Consider the following 20,673-nt stretch of genomic DNA (forward strand, 5'->3'; position numbering starts at 1 on the left):
CTCAACGTTGAATTCAACAATTGAGATAGTAACCTCTGCCCCAGTTTTACTGGTTTTGTTTTTTCTCTCTTTCAAAAGACAGCTGTTCATGATTCTCCCATTCACATTTCGACTTGAGTCATCACTGTTTCTTTACTTATCCCATTACCATTTCCTTTGGCCTTGGACCATGAACACTTCTGTCATTTAATGTCTCCTGTCTTCACCCTTTGTTCATTTTGCCACTTTTTCTCCTTTCACTCGCTTAAAACCTATTACATATCTAACTTTTCCCAGTTCTGATGAAAGGCCATTGACCTGAAACATTACCATTTCCTCTCTCCAAAGATGCCACCGGACTTGCTGGCTATTGCCAGCGTTTTCTGTTTCTATTTCAGATTTCCACCATCTGCAGTATTTTGCTTTTGTACTAAAAAATGACCAAATGTGCCATACAATACCTGCATTATGGATTTGATGAATTGGGATGGGAGGAGGCTAACTCTGGAATGGACCAGTTAAGCTAATTGGCCCTTTTCTGTGCTGCATATTCTATGTAATTCTATGAAAAAGGCAATTGTTATCAAATTTGCCTGTTGCTGGAATTGCTGTTTCTGGAGGGCAACAGTTAGGAAAGAAAAACTGGAAAACACATGGGGCTGAATTTTGCCCTCGACGGGTTGGCGGGCCAGACCGACTTGGCAGCGGGCGGGCAGCTGATCGCTGCCACCAAAATGGGCCGCGCCGCCATTTTGTGTGGGCAGGCCAATTAAGGCCCGCCCAGCGTGATGTCCGCTGGGAAGCGCTATGCGCTTCCTGTGCGGATGGAGGGGGGATTCCCCAAATGCGAGAGTACGCTCTTTCGCGCATGTGCGAAAGAGCGCACATCTCCCTGATGCTAAGCTAATGACCTCAGGGAGATCACTGAAAGGCTTTCAAAGTTTAAAAATAGAAAAATCAAAAAATCATTAACATATCCCCTCATGTGACAATGTCACACGAGATGGGACATGTTAATAAAGTGCACAAAAACTTTAATAAACTTTTTAAAAACCGACATGGATGAGGTTTCATGTTTTTTCAGAAGCCCGCCAGGGCTCCTGGCCTGCCCACCAACCATAAGGTTGGACGGGCAGGTCCTTTAATTGTTTTAATTATCCTGTCAATGGCCTCAATTGGCCATTGACAGGTCGTTGACCGGACAGTTGATTTTGCTGTGCCCCCGCCTTCCTGAAGATTTAAATGGGGTGGGGTGACATCGGGGGTTCCCCCCGACATCATTTTTGCGTTGGCGAGCGGGCCCTGCCCCCTTCTCGCCAACGGAAAAATTCAGCCCATGGTGTTATAAAAATAAGGTTTGGAATTTACAAGTGAGGTGCATGGGTTAATATGGAAAGTTATATAAACAGAAGGTAACAACAGACATGCCCACAGAGAAAATTATGGTTTAATATAGATAGTGAACTGGAAAGCAGAAAGTGAAACCATTTCTAGCAACCATGTCAATTAGACTGTATAGATGGATAAATCTGTAAAGTTGCATCCTTCCCTTTCACAAGTGTAAATGGTAATGCATGATGGATCCAAACAATTCATAATAAAACATTGTGAGCAATTCAAAAGAAGTTAAGTGACAACAGGTTAGTTGGGCAAATGTACGGCACAGCTCATATCAATCATTATGAAGAAACAAAAATCATCTTAAGCCAACTCAGATTTTGTAAATCTGTAATCAGTCATTTATTTGTTGGCAAACAAGATTCACTTTTACAACAAATATTAGTAATGATGTCATTCAACTTGGAAACCATACAAAATGGATCATAAATTAAAAAAAAGGAATGACAAATTGTGCTGCTATGAGCATTACTAAAGGGATGCCTACATCAACTAATTAATGTCAAATAAATAAATTTCCTGTGAGGGAAGGAAAGAAGAAAAGATCGAGAGTTCATCTTTTTTTCACTTCAAAATAACTTTCATTTTAATAAGTCAATATTTTTTACCACCACGGTACAAGTGCCTAGTGCTTTGACTAGATTTAACACAAAAATGTTTCTACGTTTTATTTTTCCACATGCATGAGTTCCACTATTTTCTACCAAGACTCCTTGGTGTCTAGAAGAGTGCCTAGCTCCCTTTGTGGACTTTCATTGCTGATCACATTTATGAATAACATAGTGCATTGTAAACAAAAATGTACCTGCTGTAAATCCTAATTTTTAAATTTTTTTTGCTGGCAAAAAACATGACTTCACTTCAAAATACACAGTGAGAAAAACCTAAAACAGTTTTTTAAAAAACTTCTTTTTTCTTAGTATTTGTGATCACCTCACTATAAAATGAGCTTTATAAACTGTGGTCCTCAGAGGAACTGTCAGGGAAAAAAAGCCCAACAGAAAGACTTATGGAAAAAACACTGCTCCTACTGGCAAGACAAAACTTGCAAGACCAGCACAACAAAAACTGTCTTGTTCACTACATCAACAGGGACATAAGTTTGGAGGAAAAAAGCATACTACAATATATGTGCAATGCTGAGTGTCTGTACATAGAAACAGTTCAAAATTCTTTTGTCATTAGTTTTATAATCAGAATTATTACAGCAAAACAAAATATGTGTCTAGCATATAATTTGAATAGTTCCCTTTCTTGGAGATTGGAGAGGTTTCCTTTAGATTGTAGGAAATCTGCAGCTGGATAAACTGCAACTCATCTAAGTTGTGAGAGAGCGCCACGACTGATATACAGTGGTAATAAAAACAAGAAAAAAAGAAAGCAATCCATACCCTTGCACCAGTACAGCTGGCACTGACCTACACCAAGCCTCAGTTAGAAGTCCTCGAGAAAATAGAGACTAGAGAAAAAAGGCTAAAAATTTAGCATTATTGAAGGGAGCAAAACTGAATGTCATTTCAATATACATGTCCAAACCTCTCAATCAGTTCAGTAATATTTTATTTTTTTGCCTTAAAACAGACTATTTCCTTATCAGCTGCTTCCCACGCAGTGCCTTGCTAGGTTGGTCTGAATAAAAACTTCTCAAAGTAGTTCAGCAGTTTATCAACAGCATTTAGATTCAAGCATACACACATCGTTTCACTTGCTTCTGGGAAATCAGAACAAGCTATCCAGGGTTAGTCTTTGCCCCTATAGACTAGTGACCAAGTGTGATGGTCCTTTTGAATTTCCTTCAGGTGAGGAGCCTTCTTTATTGGGAGGAACTATAAATCCATCACTGCTTCCACGTCCTAGCTGGTAGTAAGTGTGAAGCTGCTGTTCATGATTCCTGGAGCCCAGGTTCGGCATACTTTTATAATACACATCGTCACCATCATTACTTTTAGTTGGTGGAGGAGCGCTTTGGGTCTGAGGGGCACTACCGTCTGTCATGGGCACATCTGCCAAAGCAGGCATGCTGGTATAGAGAGAATCCCTGTTGGGTGACTGCAGTTCTTCTGTGTGCTCATTGGTTAGCAAAGGAAAAAAGCTCTCACTTTGATCTTGAGGGATCCGTCTTCTGTTGGGATACTGATGGGCCTGATGGTTTTCTACTGAATGCGCCCTTTGTGGCAACAAAGGGGCATCCGACTCCTCTCTAATGAGTTCCAGTCCTAAGCTTTCTTCATGGTTAAATGAAGTTACATCATCGAGAACAATTGCATCGTCCTCACTGCTGTTTCCAATGTTGTTCACTAGTTTGTTCATGAGGTTCCTGTTCTGTTCATTGGAGCGCTCGTGGTTATTCAGATAGGAAGGGATGTAGTTGGAAGTGAGTTCTTTCAGGATCTTTTTCTCTAAAGCTGTTTCATTGTGGTTGTACCCACGGTCAATAATTTGCACACAATCACTCAGGTATTCTCCACTGGCAATACTGTAGCTGTTGCCATGGTTACCATTCAGTGGTAGAGTATCCATGACACTTGTATCCCTGGCATTGTTCAGCAACACCTCTGAAAGATAAGACAAAGGAATCTCATTAGCCATGACTATAATTATTGGCTACTTCTGGGAATGAAAGGGAGATCACAGCATCTCGGGTAACAGGCTAGGTATGCTAAAACTTTCATATTAATAGTGCAACAATCATTTCAAACGGTTCAGGAATCAATATAACCTCTAATAAATTAATTAAATATAATCACAAGGTCAAAAAGTGCAATATAAAACAATATACCATTTTCACAGCATTGTTTACGATATTCAGGAAAGAGAAACTCCATGACATGCTGGGGAGTATGAAGGTATTTTGGAAAAATAGATTATGTATAGAGAATGTACTTACTTTGGGGGGAATCAAGAGAAAAGGAGCATAATCACCAAATCTTAGTTAAATCAGGAAACATTTTTTCATGCAAGGCATAGTAGAAATTTTGAATTCTTTCCCTCGAAGGCTGTGGGTGCTGAGTTAATTGGAGCTTTCATTCTCTGCAAACTTGAGGTCATCCAAAACCCCGCTGCCATGTCTTAATTTGCTAAGTCCCCTTCACCCATCATTCTGCGCTCGCTGACACTGGTTAAGCAACGCCTTCGTTTTAGAATTTTTACCCTTATTTTTAAATCCCTCCATGGCCCTACTCCTCCCTTTCTCTGGAATCTCCTCCAGCCCCACAACCCTACAAGATATCTGCACTCCTCTAATTCTGGCCTCTAGTACGTCCCAAATTTTAATTGGTGCACCATTGATCATGGCCCTAAATTCCGGATTTCCCTCCCTAAACCTCTCAGCCTAACTACTTCACTTTCCTCGTTCAAGACAGTCATTTTAACCTACCTTCTTGACCAAGCTTTTGGTCATCTGTCCTAATATTTCCTTATGTGACTGGTTGTCAACTTTGCTTTAGAACACTCCTGAGGTACGTTGGTATTCTTTATGTTGTTAAAAATGCTATATAAATACAAGTTGTTGTTCAAAACTGATATTTATGGACTTTTATTTGGTTGGGGTAAATAGGGGATATGGAGCTAAGATGGGTAAAATGGAGTTTAGGTACAGATCAGCCATTTTCTAACTGAATGGTGAAGAAGGCTCAAGGGATTGAATGGCCTACTCTTGTTTCTACAGTAACCAACAAGGGGCAATCCTTTTCATTGAATCCAACAGGCAAATTTAATGATATAAAGTATATTAACAATATATCTTTGCCATTCTGTTGTTTGAGGGACTGAGGTATCAAAGTCCCATGATCAGCCTGGGACTTTGAGATAAACCCCAATAATTATCAATTCAAATATCAATGCATCATGTATACGTATTCAACAATCTTCTGCTATCCTTCGACAACAGCTTCCAAACCTGCAACCTCTACCAGCTAGAAGTGGACAAGGGCAGCAGATCCATGATAGCACCACCACCTGCAAGTTCCCCTCCAAGCCATACACCATTCTGACTTAGAACTATATCCCTGTTTCTGGGTCGCTGGGTCAAAATCCTGGAACTCACTCCCTAACAACACTATGGGTGTACCTGCACCACATGGACTACAGCAGTTCAAGAAAGTGGCTCACCACCACCTTCTCAAGAGCAATTAGGGACGGGTGATAAATGCTGGCCTAGCAGCGATGCCCACATCCTGTGAAAGAATAAAAAGAAAGCTTTTGGCAGTGAGCTTCAGTATTCATCATTGAAATCATAGGTTACACAATTAAGTGATGGACTATAAAAGGATCAAACTGAAAGGTGTGATATGCAGCTTTTGAATAAATAGGAAATTTTGAGTTGACATAACTGAATACATGTTTCAAAACATATCAAAAGGTTGAATTAATTGAGGCTAAAGATCAATTGAAAGCTTCCTTCACTACAGTATCAAGTTTAATGATATTAATGCAGAGCAAGAAGAAGAAAAGATGCAGGATGGACATGGATATTATATAGAATTATGTATTGAAAGAGAAATTCAAATTCATATTTGCTATGCACTTCACTTTAGAAATTTTTTAATTAGAAATGGTAACCAGCAAAGCATGTGTACTGCATGATTTTTGCAAAATAAAGAAGCTTTTCTTTGAATGCCAAAACTTGAAAATAATTATTTTTAATTTAATTGATTATATTGATTACCTAGATTTCAAAAAATTGTTGCACATCTAACTGGACACATAAGCCACAGACAAATTAAGAAGCACAATGGTGCATGTATATACATAATTACAAACAGAGCTGACTGACAAAGATGAAATCCTCAATCAACAGCAAGACCCTCCGTTTGAAAGTAATAATGTACACAAAATGGTTCCAGTTAGTACAATTGGAGAAAAAGCATTTTCAAATTCAAATGAAAAGAAACAATTTTTTTTCTCAATGAAAGCAGCTTCTGCTCAAGGTTGCTGCTCTCATTAGACTGTAAAGGGTTGTAGTGGGACTCCTTTAAAATGTATTTCACACCCTTGATCAATGTGATGGAGTTAACCAATCTAGATAGATAAATATTATCTGGTTAATTTCCTAAATGAAAACATTTATTTATCCAGTATACAGGTACTTCTACACAATTTGAAAGGCCAAATTTTTCCCCTCTTCCCCTAGTCACAGATGCATTTCTGAAGGCTTAACCACCTCAATGGACCATCCGAATTCACGTGCACTAAGCACAGAGATCCATGTGATTAATTAAAATTCAATAAATACCATGTGCACCAGGTCATTCTAACGCATATTCTCATCATGGATAGATGGGCAATTTCTCATTTCAATAACCTGATGCTCAAATTCAACTTGGGTCCACCAAAGACTGAAGTATGTGTGTATACTGTCCACATTTCTCAGGAAAAAAAGTTGAGTGGAATCTTTGAATATTCAATTCAGATGCACGTAATTCTGAACATCACGGAGCTTACCATTTTTGTGTCAAATCTTCATTTTAAACACGGATGTGCCTGGGCACACAGTGGATATTTTTATATAGTTTCCACTCAGTATCAAAGGTTAAGGCAAAAACACTTGCAGGCAAAGTAATTAAAATTGTTTTTTCATTCACTGAGTCATTTGAAGTCTCAACCACTCTGTATATCCCTTTGCAGAAAGTACCTTTTCTGGTCATGAAACAATCCATTGAGAATGGAAGTCAGACTACTTGAACCCAATCAAAAATTAACAGATATTTGGGGGTAAAAAGGGACGAGGAACAATACTGTAGAATAGAGTATCCTCCTGCTGAAGCTTCCTAATTAGATTTATTCAAACTTACTGGAATTCAACTGAATAAGTTTGGATACAAAGCTGAATGAGAATGCTAACTAAAATATATCTATAAACATGTCTTCAGTTTCAAAAAATCTTCTTGATCAACTAGTGTTATACCACAGTTATCGCCTAGATTTGGCTGGAAGAGAATGGTAACTAAAAAAATTACATTTGATAGGCAATGTTTAGTTTTACTCCCATACTTGTCTCTCTGTAGGGCTCTAAAGGACAGCATGAAGAAAAGGAAAGAAAAAACACAAGTAAGCATACAGCGACAGTAGAAGAAACATGAATAAAAGCAAATAGATTGATGGTATGCAGAAAGTATCTAACAAATCCCATCTTCACTACACATAATAAATGATTAATTTAAATGCTTTTAAGCTGGAAACAATTGCACAATTTAAATGACAACAATGTGTTTGTACTACTCACTTCAGAACCACCTATATATATTTTGAATAACTGTTTCAAAAAGACAGCAACCCTTTCACCGGCTCATTGTAATCAAGTCAGCTATCAACTGACACAGCTTTGTTTACATATAGTTTTGTTGATATTTATATAGAACATTGCAACATATTGGAAAGGTAGATTGAGATTGATGTTTAAATTGATACCTGTACTGGTGAAAGGGTTGTAAAATATAAGACCCCTTTGATTGGCCTATAGAGGCTGTACTGAATAACTATCTAAATTTGTAGCTATCTAAAGTCTAATACTTTCGTCCCATCACACCAATGTTACCATACATATTGTTAGACATTTCATTAGTAGTTTTCAGGACCTCTCCTCCACATATGTTCAAGCCAGATGATCAGAAAGGCAGCTACTTTACAAAAGGACACATTTTCCACTGGCTTCCTCAGCTTACATCCAAAACTAATTTGGATAGAAGTTCAAAAGACACTTGTAGAAAGTGAGAATGTGAGGTGATGCATTTTGGGAGGACTAACAAGGCAAGGGAGTACACAATGAATGGTAGGACCCTAGGAAGTACAGAGGATCAGAGGGACCTTGGTGTACATGTCCATAAGCCCTTGAAGGCTGCAGGACAGGTGGATAAGGTGGTTAAGATGGCATAAGGGATACTTGCCTTTATTAGTCGAAGCACTGAATACATAAGCAGGGAGGTTATGATGGTCCTGTATAAAGGGTTAGTTAGGCTACATCTGGAGTACTGTGTGCAGTTCTGGTTGCCACACTATAGGAAGGATGTGATTGCACTGGAGAGGGTGCAGAGGAGATTCACCAGGATGCTGTCTGAGCTGGAGCGTTTCAGCTATGAAGAGAGATTAGGTAGGCTGGGGTTATTTTCCTTAGAGCAGAGAATGCTGAGGGAAGACCTGATTGAGGGGTACAAAATTATGAGTGGCATAGATGGGTAGATAGGAAGAAACTTTTCCTCTTCGCAGAGGGGTAATAACCAGGTGCATAGATTTAAGGTAAGGGGCAGGAGGTTTAGAGGGGTTTTGAGGAAAAGGTTTTCCACCCAGAGGGTGGGGGTTATGTGGAACTCATTGCTTGGAAGGGTGGTAGAGGCGGGAACCCTCACAATAGTTTAGAAGTATTTCAATGAATACTTGAAATGCCACAGCATACAAGGCTACGGGCCAAGTGCTGGAAAATGGGATTAGAGTAGATAGGGGCTTGATGACTGGTGGGGACATGATGGGCTGAAGGGCCTCTTTGCATGCTGTAAAACTCTATGACTCTAAAGAAAATGTTAAATGCGTAACAATATATGCAGTCAAGCCTCCTTACCACAACTAGTGGAACATTCTAAAAACTCTAGTTATTGAATTTTACACGCAGCTTCAATTAAGAGCTGGCAAAATGGGTTAGAAAAATATAAATTTAAGACAATTGTGTCCTAAAATGAGGTTTGACTGTATATTGGTAAACTGGTGAGAGACAGCTTTTTAAGCTTCAAAGCAAGAAACAAATTAATCTTCCACCCAAAACAGATGGATCAAAAATTGGTGAAAAATTAATACTTGCAGCAACTGATGATCATTGGTCACTGTGAAGTAGAGGGATTAAATTGAAATTTTCAAATATTTTGTTGTGATTTATTTTACATCAAACTTGTTTTTTGGAATACAGCCTCCAGAGACCAGAGATGGGGTACCGCCATTATAGCTTAGCGAAATATTCAGAGTAGCACACCTTGTGTGTTGTACATGCTGACTGAGGGGTTGTTATAGACTGCAGATTCCCCAAGCAATGTGTTATAGGGATTGTTAGTGCCATGAGGACGAAGAAGAGCATTGGTTATTAGATGGTTAGCCATAGCCCCTGGAGCAGCCAGACGGAGAAAGACAAACAAAGAAAAAGATCAATCAGGCAAATGTAGAAAAATAAAATATTCTTAATGGTAAAACTTGAAGTCACATTTTTTAACAACAAGCTGAATACAGTCAGACCTGGAATGCTGAGGTTTACAAAAAAAAATGCTTTAGACAATGTAAATGCATCTGCAAATGGGCTAACATGATACATGTTTGTTTCCTTTATAACCTATTCTATAAAACAAAGATATTTAACCAGAGTTATTACTTGATTTCTTGGATTTACCCACAGGCAAATTGTAATCTCAAGTCCCTCAAAGAAAAAAACTTGCAATTGAATTGATCTTTTTCCGGTAACTTTAATAATTTCAGTTCCAATTTGCAGCAACAGCTTAAAAGGTTTCATAGTTTATTACTTCAATTTTCCCAAGACCAAAGCACAGTTGAGAAATACAGCAGTGACATCTCTGAAGAAATATGGATTTATAGATAATAAAGCAGAAGACAAGGGATATGGACTCCACAAAACTTAAAAACATGAGTCAACCTCAACCATATGTAAGTATCACAGTCAAAGAATGCACTTTTGCAGACAGTACTTTGTATTTGTCATGTTTAGATTAAGGAGATAAATGCTTCAGATTTAGGCTGTGTTTCAGAGTATGGGATTTGTGCATTTCCATAGGACTGCGCTGGATGCTCTCACAGGACTGTCACTGAAAACCAATTTCTGTGGAGACTGTTAATTTGGGTTCGCTCTGAAGATCTGATAGGAGCTGAATTTAAAGCACATCTAAAATTTAATAAATAGAACATGTTCTCTGTCGTATAGGTTTGGCTGTGAATTCAAATCTTGATAGGTCCTGGCTCAACTCAATAAAAATCAAGTCCAAACAAGGTTAGGTGCCCCACAATGTATTATACCCCTTCTTGAAATTTACTTATGTCATTAGCACACACAGAAGTATCTGAGTTGTGTACCAACAGCCCACGTGCTCAACCGTAAATCAAATTATTTGTTATTTATAGGTCACGTGGTGAACATATTTTTGACAAACTATATTGCTCCCTTTGAAAATACTTTAAGTGGTGTTGAAAACCTTTAAACTTACCACTTTAAACTTATCCAATTAAGTTCAAATAGCTTTGTAATCCAAAAACTATTATTCGTCTTTCTTTATTCAAAATGTTAAAGAATATTCCATCCATTGTGCTGCCATCTTCATCACACACATAAATACCGGGTTACAAATACCTTACATCATTAGTAAATTGGATGGATGATTGCATCTGGCAGTTTTACATTTACTCATATATTACTCAAACAAAAGGAAATTGCCTGTAAAATATAACATCCACTACATGTTTTCAAACTTTAATTCTGCAGCATGGGTTTTGTGCCAACTAGCCATATTTAATAGAAAATTACATCCAATAAAATAACACTTTCATTAATTTTCTTGACAGGTTTTGTTGCAGTCGGGTTCTCTTTCATGGAGATTGCAAAAATTAGATAAATAAACTGAACAAAATTTGAACCCTGCACTAGTTTAATGTATGTGGCAGTATATTGATGCCAACTCTAATGTGTTAAGGGGAAAATATCACAGCAGCCTATCACATCACAGCACAAAGCACTTGTGCTATCACTCATCACAGTAAACACGAATGGGAACAAAGTTAAACCACTGCTTTGAAAACCTTTTGTCAAAAACAAAGCTTATAACACAAACCTATGAACAAATAGAGTAGGCCATTCTATTACACTGAGGTTCTTGGAGGTCTCTGAAAATCTATCTTGTTTGGAGGGTCACTATAAAGGATGGTGTTTCATCTATGTTCTCTATGAATAAGAGTTGAATGATTTAAGCAGTTGTATTGGAAGTCATGGCACATTGAGCATATTGGTAAGGGATTAACTAGGGAAAGAAGAAATTGAAAGCTACAACACATTCATATTTTAGATTATTGTGATTCATTTTTGTTTTTTGTAATGACATTATTATCTCATTAATATAAACAAAAGAGTAGATTTATTTTGATTAAAATGAAAGCAACACATCTTACAGTTCAGTGATTAAATGTCCAACCACTATGAAGGCCAAGGGATGGATTTTACACTTCCAAATTGTGCGCGCTGCCCCTCTGCAACCCCCTACCCCGCAATAAGGAAAATTCAGACTGATGACATCGGATTAGCAACCCAATGTCATCACGCCAGTCTTAGATAATACAGATCATGCATGGGCACTGAAACTGGCAGCTTGTCCATCATTTTGAAATCATTAACAAGCTATTAAGTTAACAACAACCCAATTGTCTGCAAATTTTCATTGCCAGCTGCATTTTTTGAGGCATCAGATGTAAAAAAGTATTTTACACCAGTGAAAATGAGGTGGCACAAGGGCGGTAGAAAAGGCTTGCCACCGGGATCAACATTAAATGTACCAGCATATTCTGGTGGGAAGGGTGGTAATGACTGTGTGATCTTAAATGACATCTAAAAAAAATTTTTTTGCGCCTTTAATGAATAACAAAGACTGATCCTGAGAGCAGGGTCCTTTACATTTCTAGCCGTGACTGTGGCATTACCCCTCTGCTGCATGACGTCCTGGCTTTCAGTGCCAATTCTCTGATCCCTCAAGTTAGGTATTCACAACAAGGTGTGATTCATACTCCACTGTGAATGTAGCTGCAACAAAAATCCATCGCTATATTATTTTTTATATTAATTCAAAGCCACAAGAGTTGACTATATTGTGGCATCTAACTGTAAGGTTGGAAAGGAGCAAGGGGAAAGGGTTGTGGTTGGGAAGCAAGCCACATACAAGCTGCATACCGCTGGGCAGCTGGTAATTGGCCGCAACACATTTTATTCGGTGTAATTAAATAATGGGTGGGGGGGGGGGTGCAGGGGCAGGACTGAACAGTCTTGCACACTTCTGGGTCCGCCTCCCTCATCCCGCTGTTTAGTAAAAAAACTAGCCCCACGATTTGGTCCCAGATTTGATCCTTGAATCGAACTCAGTCAGCTGATTTCAACTGGGTTGATAGTGTGTGATATGTGTTGGATGGATAGGAAACACATAAGCCATGGCTCTGACTCCTAACTTCTACCCACCATTGATCACTAAAGCCAAGGTTTCAGTGCCACATGAGGGTAGTGTCAGTTAGAGACAGCTGCGTTGGTTCAACATTAAATAGCTGTCCAGAGATTATCCACATGAAAGATGGCAACCTGTGAGACACTGTGAAACTGTACACTGCAAAGCACGAGGTGAGGAATATTGATGGAGGAAGAATAGTGGAATTTTGGCAGTACCGTAACCTGGTGGTTTCTTGATCTTCACTGCAGCCCCTGATCTTCCTTAACTCTTAAATTTTGTTTTCCAAAAATATACTTTACTCATAAAATTCATAAATATACATTACATGACCATACAAAATTGACATTACATAAAGAGCAAAACAAACCTGTTTCTTCCAATGCCGTATGTTACTCACTACTTTTACAATTACAGTCAATTTTTTTTCATTCTTTCACAGGCTCAGCCAGCATTTATGGCCCACCCCTAAATGCCCCTTGAGAAAGTGATGATGAGCTGCCTTCATGAACTGCTGCAGTCCATGTGGTGCAGAAAGGGAGTTAAGAAGGTGTTAAGAAGGGAGTTCCAAGATTTTGACCCAGCGACAATGAAGGAACTGCGATATATTTCCAAGTCAGGATAGTGTGTGGCTTGGAGGGGAACATGCAGGTGGTGGTGTTCCCATGCATCTGCTGCCCTTGTCCTTCTAGGTGGTAGAGGTCACAGATTTGGAAGGTGCTGTTGAGGGAGCCTTGGTGAGTTGTTGCAGTGCATCTGCATGAACATTTATAATGGGCTGAATTTTCCCCCCGTTTGGGGGTGGGGGGGGGAGAAAAAGTTGATGGGCGGGCGCATACGGGCGTGCTTCTGATCGGTGCCCCCGATTGGAGGCGTGCCGCCATTTTACTTGGGTGAGCCAATTAAGGCCTGCCCAGCTTGACGTCTGCACAGAAGTGCTATGCGCTCCCTGTGTGGGCGGTGGGGGGCTCCCAAAATCGGGAGTGCGCTCTTTCGCGCATGCGCACGAAAGAGTGCACTCATCTCCCTGAGGCTAAGTGCTGCCTCAGGGAGATCGGCTCTAAATGTAAAAAAGACAAAAATAGAAAAATAAAATTTCCCTTACATGTCCCCTCATGTGACAATGAGTTGGGACATGTCCATAATTTTTACAAAATCTTTAATTAAATTTTTTAAAGCCTACATGAAACCTCATCCCGCTGGTGGATGATGTTTCATGTTTTTTGTAATTCCCGCCAGGGCTCCTGGCCAGCCCGCCAACCTTAAGGTTGGACGGGCAGGTCCTTTAAGTACTCAATGGACCCTGTCAATGGCCTCAATTGGCCATTGACAGGTCAGTGGGCAGACAGCTGATTTGGCTGCGCTTCCGCCTTCCTGAAAATTTAAATTGGGCGGGATGACGTCGGGAGTTCCCCCCGACGTCACCGCGCGTCATTTTACGCGTCGTCCAATGGGCCCCACCCCCGCTCACCAACTCGAAAAATTCTGCCCAATGTTCATTACATGTCAAACATACAGCTCGAGGGGCTTCTTCAGTATCTAGCCCCTCAGGCCACCATGGCTGAAGGGCCTTAGACAGTGGCTTTTCCTCACTGCACCTTGGTAACTGTTGCCCCAAGCTTTAGTGTGTCCCTAGTCCTGGACCTTGGAATGTGTCAGAGTACAACACTTGGTTGTGGGCAACTCTTTGCACTGGAAGACCAAGTCCAGAATTTTCCGGCCCCATTGGAGTTGCAATATGGCGAGAAGGCCAAAAATTGGTTTTATGCCATTATGAAACTAGTTTGCAATTGTCCACTCCACCTGTCAATGGTGGGCTGCGTTTCCTGCCTCCACACGTCAAGAACATCATTTTAATATATTTGCATCTAATTATAAGCCCTACTCCCCGGAATCATCAGCCAACGTCAAATTTACCACCACATCGGCGTGACTTCAGAACAGCATGCTTCATGGCTGTCTTTATAAGGCGTGCACCTGGCAAGCTGAACTTTGAGGGGAGCTTGGAGGAGAGTGCGCACAACCTTGCGCACTGCTCACAAGCATTGCCCAGAGGACATTTGGGATCAGGTAATGCGCAATCGTGGGGGGCACAGGCAAGTTGCTTTTTCCGGCTGGCTCTCAGTACGGTGCCGGGGCAAAAGCTCCAGTGCGGGTCAGACAGGAGCGGGGGAACGGATAGTGGGGTGCAAGGCAACACAGACTGAAGGAAAGACTCAAGCACATGCCAGGGGGGTGGGGAGAGTGGGGTGAGGGAAGCAGCCACACACGTGGAAAAGCTGGTCAAAAGTGACCATTCTTCTGCAGCTGAGACCGTTCAGCTGCAGCTCCATTGACATACTTGGAATCGGGCCTCTGAAGCTTTTCCGTTCACTAAAGTAACGCAAAAGCATGAAAGGGCTACCAAATACTCCAGAACTTTTCATCCCTCGGGCAAATGAATGTGTGTTTTAGGGGGCAGCAGAGTAATTGGCCAACTCAGCAAGTTGTACAATATCCTTGTGAAAGGCAGCCATGGCACAGTCACTAGTGGAGGCACTTAGAGCCCCTTGAAATGTCTTTAAGATGTGGACCAGTATCCATTATGGTTCAAGCTAACAGCACAGCCTTTCAGTGTGGGTTAGGGGAGGTGATGGTGTTGTGGTATTGTCACTAGACTAATAATCCAGAGACCCAGGGTAATGCTCTGGGGACCCAGGTTTGAATCCCACCATGGCAGATGGTGGAATTTGAATTCAATAAAAATCTTGAAATAAAAGTTTAATGATAACCATGAAACCATTGTCGATTGTTGTGAAAACCCATCTGGTTCATTAATTCCCTTTAGGGAGGGAAATCTGCAGCCCTTACCTGGCCTACATGTTGTTAACTCTTAACTGCCCTCTGAGCAAGGGGGACGGGCAATAAATGCTGGTCTAGCCAGCGACATCTAGCCAGCGACACCCACACCCATGAGTGAATAAAAAAGTGCCTGTGCCTGAGCTAACAGCACAGCATGCAGACCCAGTGGCCAAAGCTGTAGCCAATCAGTCAAGTGGAGTGGGTGGGGTTTCAGACCGCCAATGGGCGCATTAGACACTGGCCATCCAAGTGGTGGCCAGCACTCTCCTGCATGTGTGAAGGGCCCTTCAGACTTAACCAAGTGAGGTTCTTAGTACACCCAATCTAACCCATGCTTCTCTCTCTTTGATCCTGCAGGAGGAGAACATCAGGATCACGGAGCCTGGGTATGACTCATGGCTTACAGGGAGCAGCTAAGAGGAGGAGAGCAGTGGAGGCGCCTGGTTTGGCAAAGGGAGGAGCACCTCCCTCATGATGAAGGGGCGGCAGGGCCTGCTGCACACACAGTGACCCATTGCTCATAGGTGCCTCACTAGACCCAGGGACTATATTTTTATGCCAGTGGCTCCTTCCAGGGGTCCACAGGTGACCTGTGCAGGATCTCGCAAGCTTCCACACAAAAGGGTATCCAGGAGGTCACGGATCCCATCTTTGCGAAGGTACAGAGCTTGGTGCATTTCGCCTGGGTCAGGAAAGCCAGGAAGCAAGAGCGCTGGGATTTGCGCAGATCTCAGGTTTCCCATAGGTGCAGGGTGCCATCGACTGCAATCACCTGGCACTTAGATCTCCATGGCAATAAGCAGTCAACTACATCAACTGCAAGGGCTTCCACTTGCGGGTGTGCAACCACCACAAACGCATCTTACAGGTCTGCACATGATTCTCAGGGGGCATCCACGATTCCTACATCCTTAACAGGCCTCAGATTCCTGACATCTTCCAGACTCCACAGAGGCTGCAGGGATGGCTCCTCGGGGACAAGGGCTACCCACAGAGGACACAACTGAATACGCCTGTGCAGCGGCCTCAGACTGCAACAGAGCGACAGTACAACGAGGCTCATGCCACGGCCCAGAATTTAGTGGAGCGAACGCTAGGCATTTTGAAAATGAGGTTCCAGTACCTCGACAGGTCTGGTTGAGCACTGCAATACAGCCTCCAGAGAGTGTTGCGTATCATCTTCACTTGCTGTGCGCTCCACAACCTGGCACTGCAAAGGGATGAGGGCCCTGCTGAGGAGGAGATGGAGGAGCTGTACGTATCCTCCAATGAGGAGGACATCAAAGGGAATGACGGTGATGAGGTCCTCGAAGGAGAGAATGCCAGCGATGAGGCCATCGCATTGGCCAGATGTGGCAGGTGCACTCGGGAGGCCCTTATAGCTGCAAGATTCATGGGGGATGATGACGAGATGCAATGAGGACAGTTCTGACCACCTCACCTTGCATCTGTGAACGTTTGACTCCTGTGTGGCTGATGGCAGTGCACATACCCTCAGTGCTCAGGCTCATGTCATGGAGACACAGCAGAGGCCCTAATAGTTGCTAGATTCCAGAAGGATGAAGATGACATACATTGATTACACTCCATAGATCTTCATGTAGCCCCTGTGAGTGTCTGACTCCCATCTGGCTGAGGCTTGCGCTCTGAGATCAGGGTCATTTCATGGAGATGCAGCCATGAAACTTTAAAAGCATTTGGTCCTTTGACCGCCTTCAGCAACTGACCCCTTCAAGAGCACAGTGTCATTGGTGACAGCTGCTGAAGAGATGGGGGCCAGCCCCACCTCAAAGGTGCTGAGAGCACACAGAGAGAATGATGGAACTCTGTGATGCCTGCCCACGACATTCTGGCAGCAATGAGAAGCACCATCAAGGTGCAGGAATCAGTAATGTGTCCAGTGAGTGTTAAGCCAGACCATCACCTTGGTCTGAAGGTTACATACTGCATAGGGAAGAGGCCATGGACGGAGACACCTGCTTTTATCTTATGCAGGAATTGAAGTTTTACATCTGAGTGACACAAACACTGCTCATTATAACAAAGAGCGATAGGCAAGGAGACATTCTTGGGAGTTTATTTACAATAGTGAAGATTATGTACAAGTGAGTAACACAGGTGCCGAGGCTAGGCAACTACATCTTCTTAACCTTCCTAAGCCCGCCGCTACGTCTTGGTGCTCCCCCACATCCACAGCGGAGGTGGAGGCAGCTTACTGACTGCTACAGCCTGTCTGTGATGACGTTGGCGAGCGTCCTCTGGAGGGTCGAGACCTGGAGGGTTCTGGCCTGCACTTGGAGTCCTGCTGTGTGGCAGAGGTACCCATTTCAGCCTTGTGGAGCTGGAGCTGCTTGGGTCACAGGGAGAGGGGATTCGGATGGGCTGGACACTCCTGGAGTCACCTGGGTGGATGGCCCCAGGGTGTGCAGCTGCTAATCCTCCTTCCTATGGGTGCCCAAGTGCCTCTGGCTGACTCCTTGAGGAGAAGGGGAACTGGAGTGAGATCGAGCTGCCTCACAACCCTCTCACGTTGACACTGTTGGAGGCCAACAATGATGTCAGCGATGGAGCTCAGCCCGCACAGCAGTGATGTCCTGGACCAAGGCGCCCATGGCAGCCACCATCTTACCAGTGTTGACCTCGGTGCATAAGCGCTATCACCTCAGAATGAAGGTGGACAGACTCTTCCATCGTGCCTTGCAATCTCTTCCTGATGTTCCCAAACTTACCTTTGCAGTTCCAGCAACAGGTGTGATCCAGTCCAGAGGCTTCTCATCTGACTTGGACTCAGCAAATTTTTGACCTCCAGCAGTCCTCCAAGTTCCGAAAACCTGGGAAGTCCCTGCCTCCACCTGCTGCGGATCAGACAGTGCGATGTGCCCACCAGATTGTGACCTCGAGGCTACTCTAGAACTAGGTCTCACCGAAGTGGTGGAGGGTGTGGGTGAGCACTTCAATTGGGGTGTCATCAGATTAATCTTCCGAGGTGCCTTTAGGGTTTGAGTCGATGATCTGGCTTCTTCTCAGATGTGCCTGCGAAAGCAAGGAGAGATAATTAGTGCATGGCAAGGGGCTGCGGAACAGGGGAACTGACTCACAGCATGGTTGTCTGATGGATGTTGCACTGCTGGATCCTCACTTGGTTGAGCACTGCCAACCTCACTGTTGGTACAGGAACGATTCAGATCATCACCAGCCAGCTGAATGGCTCTGTTTTCAAAGTCTGCAAGGACTGTGATGTCAGGCATTCCTCCACCAGTCTGTGACCTCTCCCTTTTGTCATGGGCCAGCTTGTCCTGCATGAGTACAGATAGAGAGAGTGTAGGCAGGATGCCTGCCAGACCAGATGATAAGGATGCCTAGCATGTGTGGGTGGTGATTGGTGCCCTGCACAGGATGAGGACACAATCCGCAGAGCAGATAAAGGTGTGTGTGAGAGAGTGAATGGTGATATCCTTTGAACTGGCAGTGAGTGAGACCCCTGTGGATGTGTGATAGGTTTGTGAGTTGAGAGTGATGAGGAGAGTGACTTACCCTGGCGGAACAGAGGAGATCATTCATCCTCTTTCGGCACTGGGTGGCTGTCCTCTTTTGCAGGGTGTTGGCACTGACCACCACTGCCGCCACCTCCCAAGCTGGACTGGTGACGTTGCTGCTGGTCTTCGCCCAGAGCGTGGGTACAGGACTTTGTTGCAGGTCTCCACATCATCCAGTAGGCGCCCAAGGGAAGCTTCGCTAAATTTGGGGGCAGCATGTTTCCTCCCTTTGGCAGGCATGACTTTGCAGTAGCTTCCGATGCGTTAGAGTGTGTTAGCTCTGTGTAGGGGCGCCCTTAAATCTTAAATATGACACCCGGATTATTGACGGCCTGAGGTGATGGTATGCTGGACGAATCAGAGGCCACCCAGTCAGCGATCCAGCGTGTTTCCCAGGAATGCATTATTAATGAGGCAGGACGCGCTGGGAGTGGGACAATACAGCGCAAAAAGCCGCCATTGCGTCCAGCGGGTAAAATGTCCTTTTCCCCGCCTGCTTCCGCGCTTTGTGCGAATCTGGGACCATTCCATCCCAGCAGGTTTCGGGCAGACCAAAGAGGGTCATTCACTGAGTTTATGGTCCTCTAGCAGTAGTTCATGTTTGTCTCGATGTGCATCCATAGAGCACAGAATTCTGCATCATGCAGCTGCACAGGATGAACCTTGACAAAAACCACAGCATCTCTTTCCAGATCTGCTTTGCAAAAGTACACTCTAGAATGAGCACAGCAGCCGCCTCAAGGACAGCATGCAGTGGCACAGAGACTTCGGGCATTCATGAAGGATCTGATGGGGAGGGCCCTTCTCACCACCAGCCAAACTAGATCTTGGTGCTTATTTGAAAGTTCTGCTGATGAAGCATTCTGCCAAATGACTTTGACAGTCTACTCAGAGAACCATCCGAGAGGATCTACTATCTTCTTTTCCTGAAGAGCCTCGAGGACATTATATGGAGACTGCTGTCTGATGGACATGTGATCAAAGGTGTTTCTCGGCACAAACTTTTCCATGACGGACAGATGATATGGCATGGTCCAACTGAATGGACCATTCCGTGGCAACGTGGCCAGGCCCATCCTTCACAACACTGGGGCAATTAGAACCTCAGCACAGTGACATTTGGTGTTTGCGAACTGAGGGTCTTCACATAGCTTGATGCAGCCGCACACATAGATGGCCGTCAGGCTGACAGCGATGTTGCATACCATGACACAATCCATTTTTGATCTCCAGATGAGGTGTAAGATGGTTCGGGTGACTGCTGCAGCGCAGGATTGCATGGGCTAGGCCGTAAACGCCTCACACCTGATGACCAGGTTCTTATCCACAATGGAAACGGACCAATGCTCCCACATGCCCAGTTTCTGCCTTACCTTAGCTATGTGCTCCTCCCAGTTTTCGGCACACGCCCTGGCTTCTCCGCTACATATCCTCAGCACCTTAAGAAAGTCTGACCTGACAGGATCAGTCGGATCAGTTCCCAAGGACTACGGCCTTACTCTTGCCATGATTTACTTTGGCTCCTGAGGCCAATTCGAACTGTTGCAGATGCTCATCAGTCTGTGAGCAGACAATGGATCCAAGCCTAAGACAGCAACGTCATTCATTACAGGTAGGCTTTGACCTACACACCTCCAATGTTTGGGATTGTCACCCCTCTAATGCCCAAATCCTTCCTGATGGACATGGCAAAGGGTTCGATACAACACACAAACAAAACAGCAGAGAGTGGGCAA

The 20,673-nt window shown here is 43.3% G+C and overlaps 1 protein-coding gene across 4 annotated transcripts in view; it reads right to left on the minus strand.

Moving 5' to 3' along the window:
• Positions 1-1,406: 1,406 nt before the first annotated feature.
• The window catches only part of LOC144698702 (adhesion G protein-coupled receptor L3-like), an 891,299-nt gene continuing 872,032 nt past the window's right edge, over positions 1,407-20,673 (minus strand). For 3 of the 4 annotated variants that reach the window (XM_078570511.1, XM_078570510.1, XM_078570509.1), the window contains one exon: positions 1,407-3,932. In XM_078570511.1, coding sequence (XP_078426637.1) covers positions 3,130-3,932 — 803 coding nt within the window. In that variant the 3' untranslated portion in view covers positions 1,407-3,129. Of the gene's footprint in view, positions 3,933-9,334; positions 9,464-20,673 lie in introns of all 4 variants that reach the window. The other variant, XM_078570512.1, reaches the window with a different exon arrangement.

This window comes from Cetorhinus maximus, chromosome 2, assembly GCF_964194155.1.
Source record: "Cetorhinus maximus chromosome 2, sCetMax3.hap1.1, whole genome shotgun sequence".
Taxonomy (NCBI): Eukaryota; Metazoa; Chordata; class Chondrichthyes; order Lamniformes; family Cetorhinidae; genus Cetorhinus; species Cetorhinus maximus.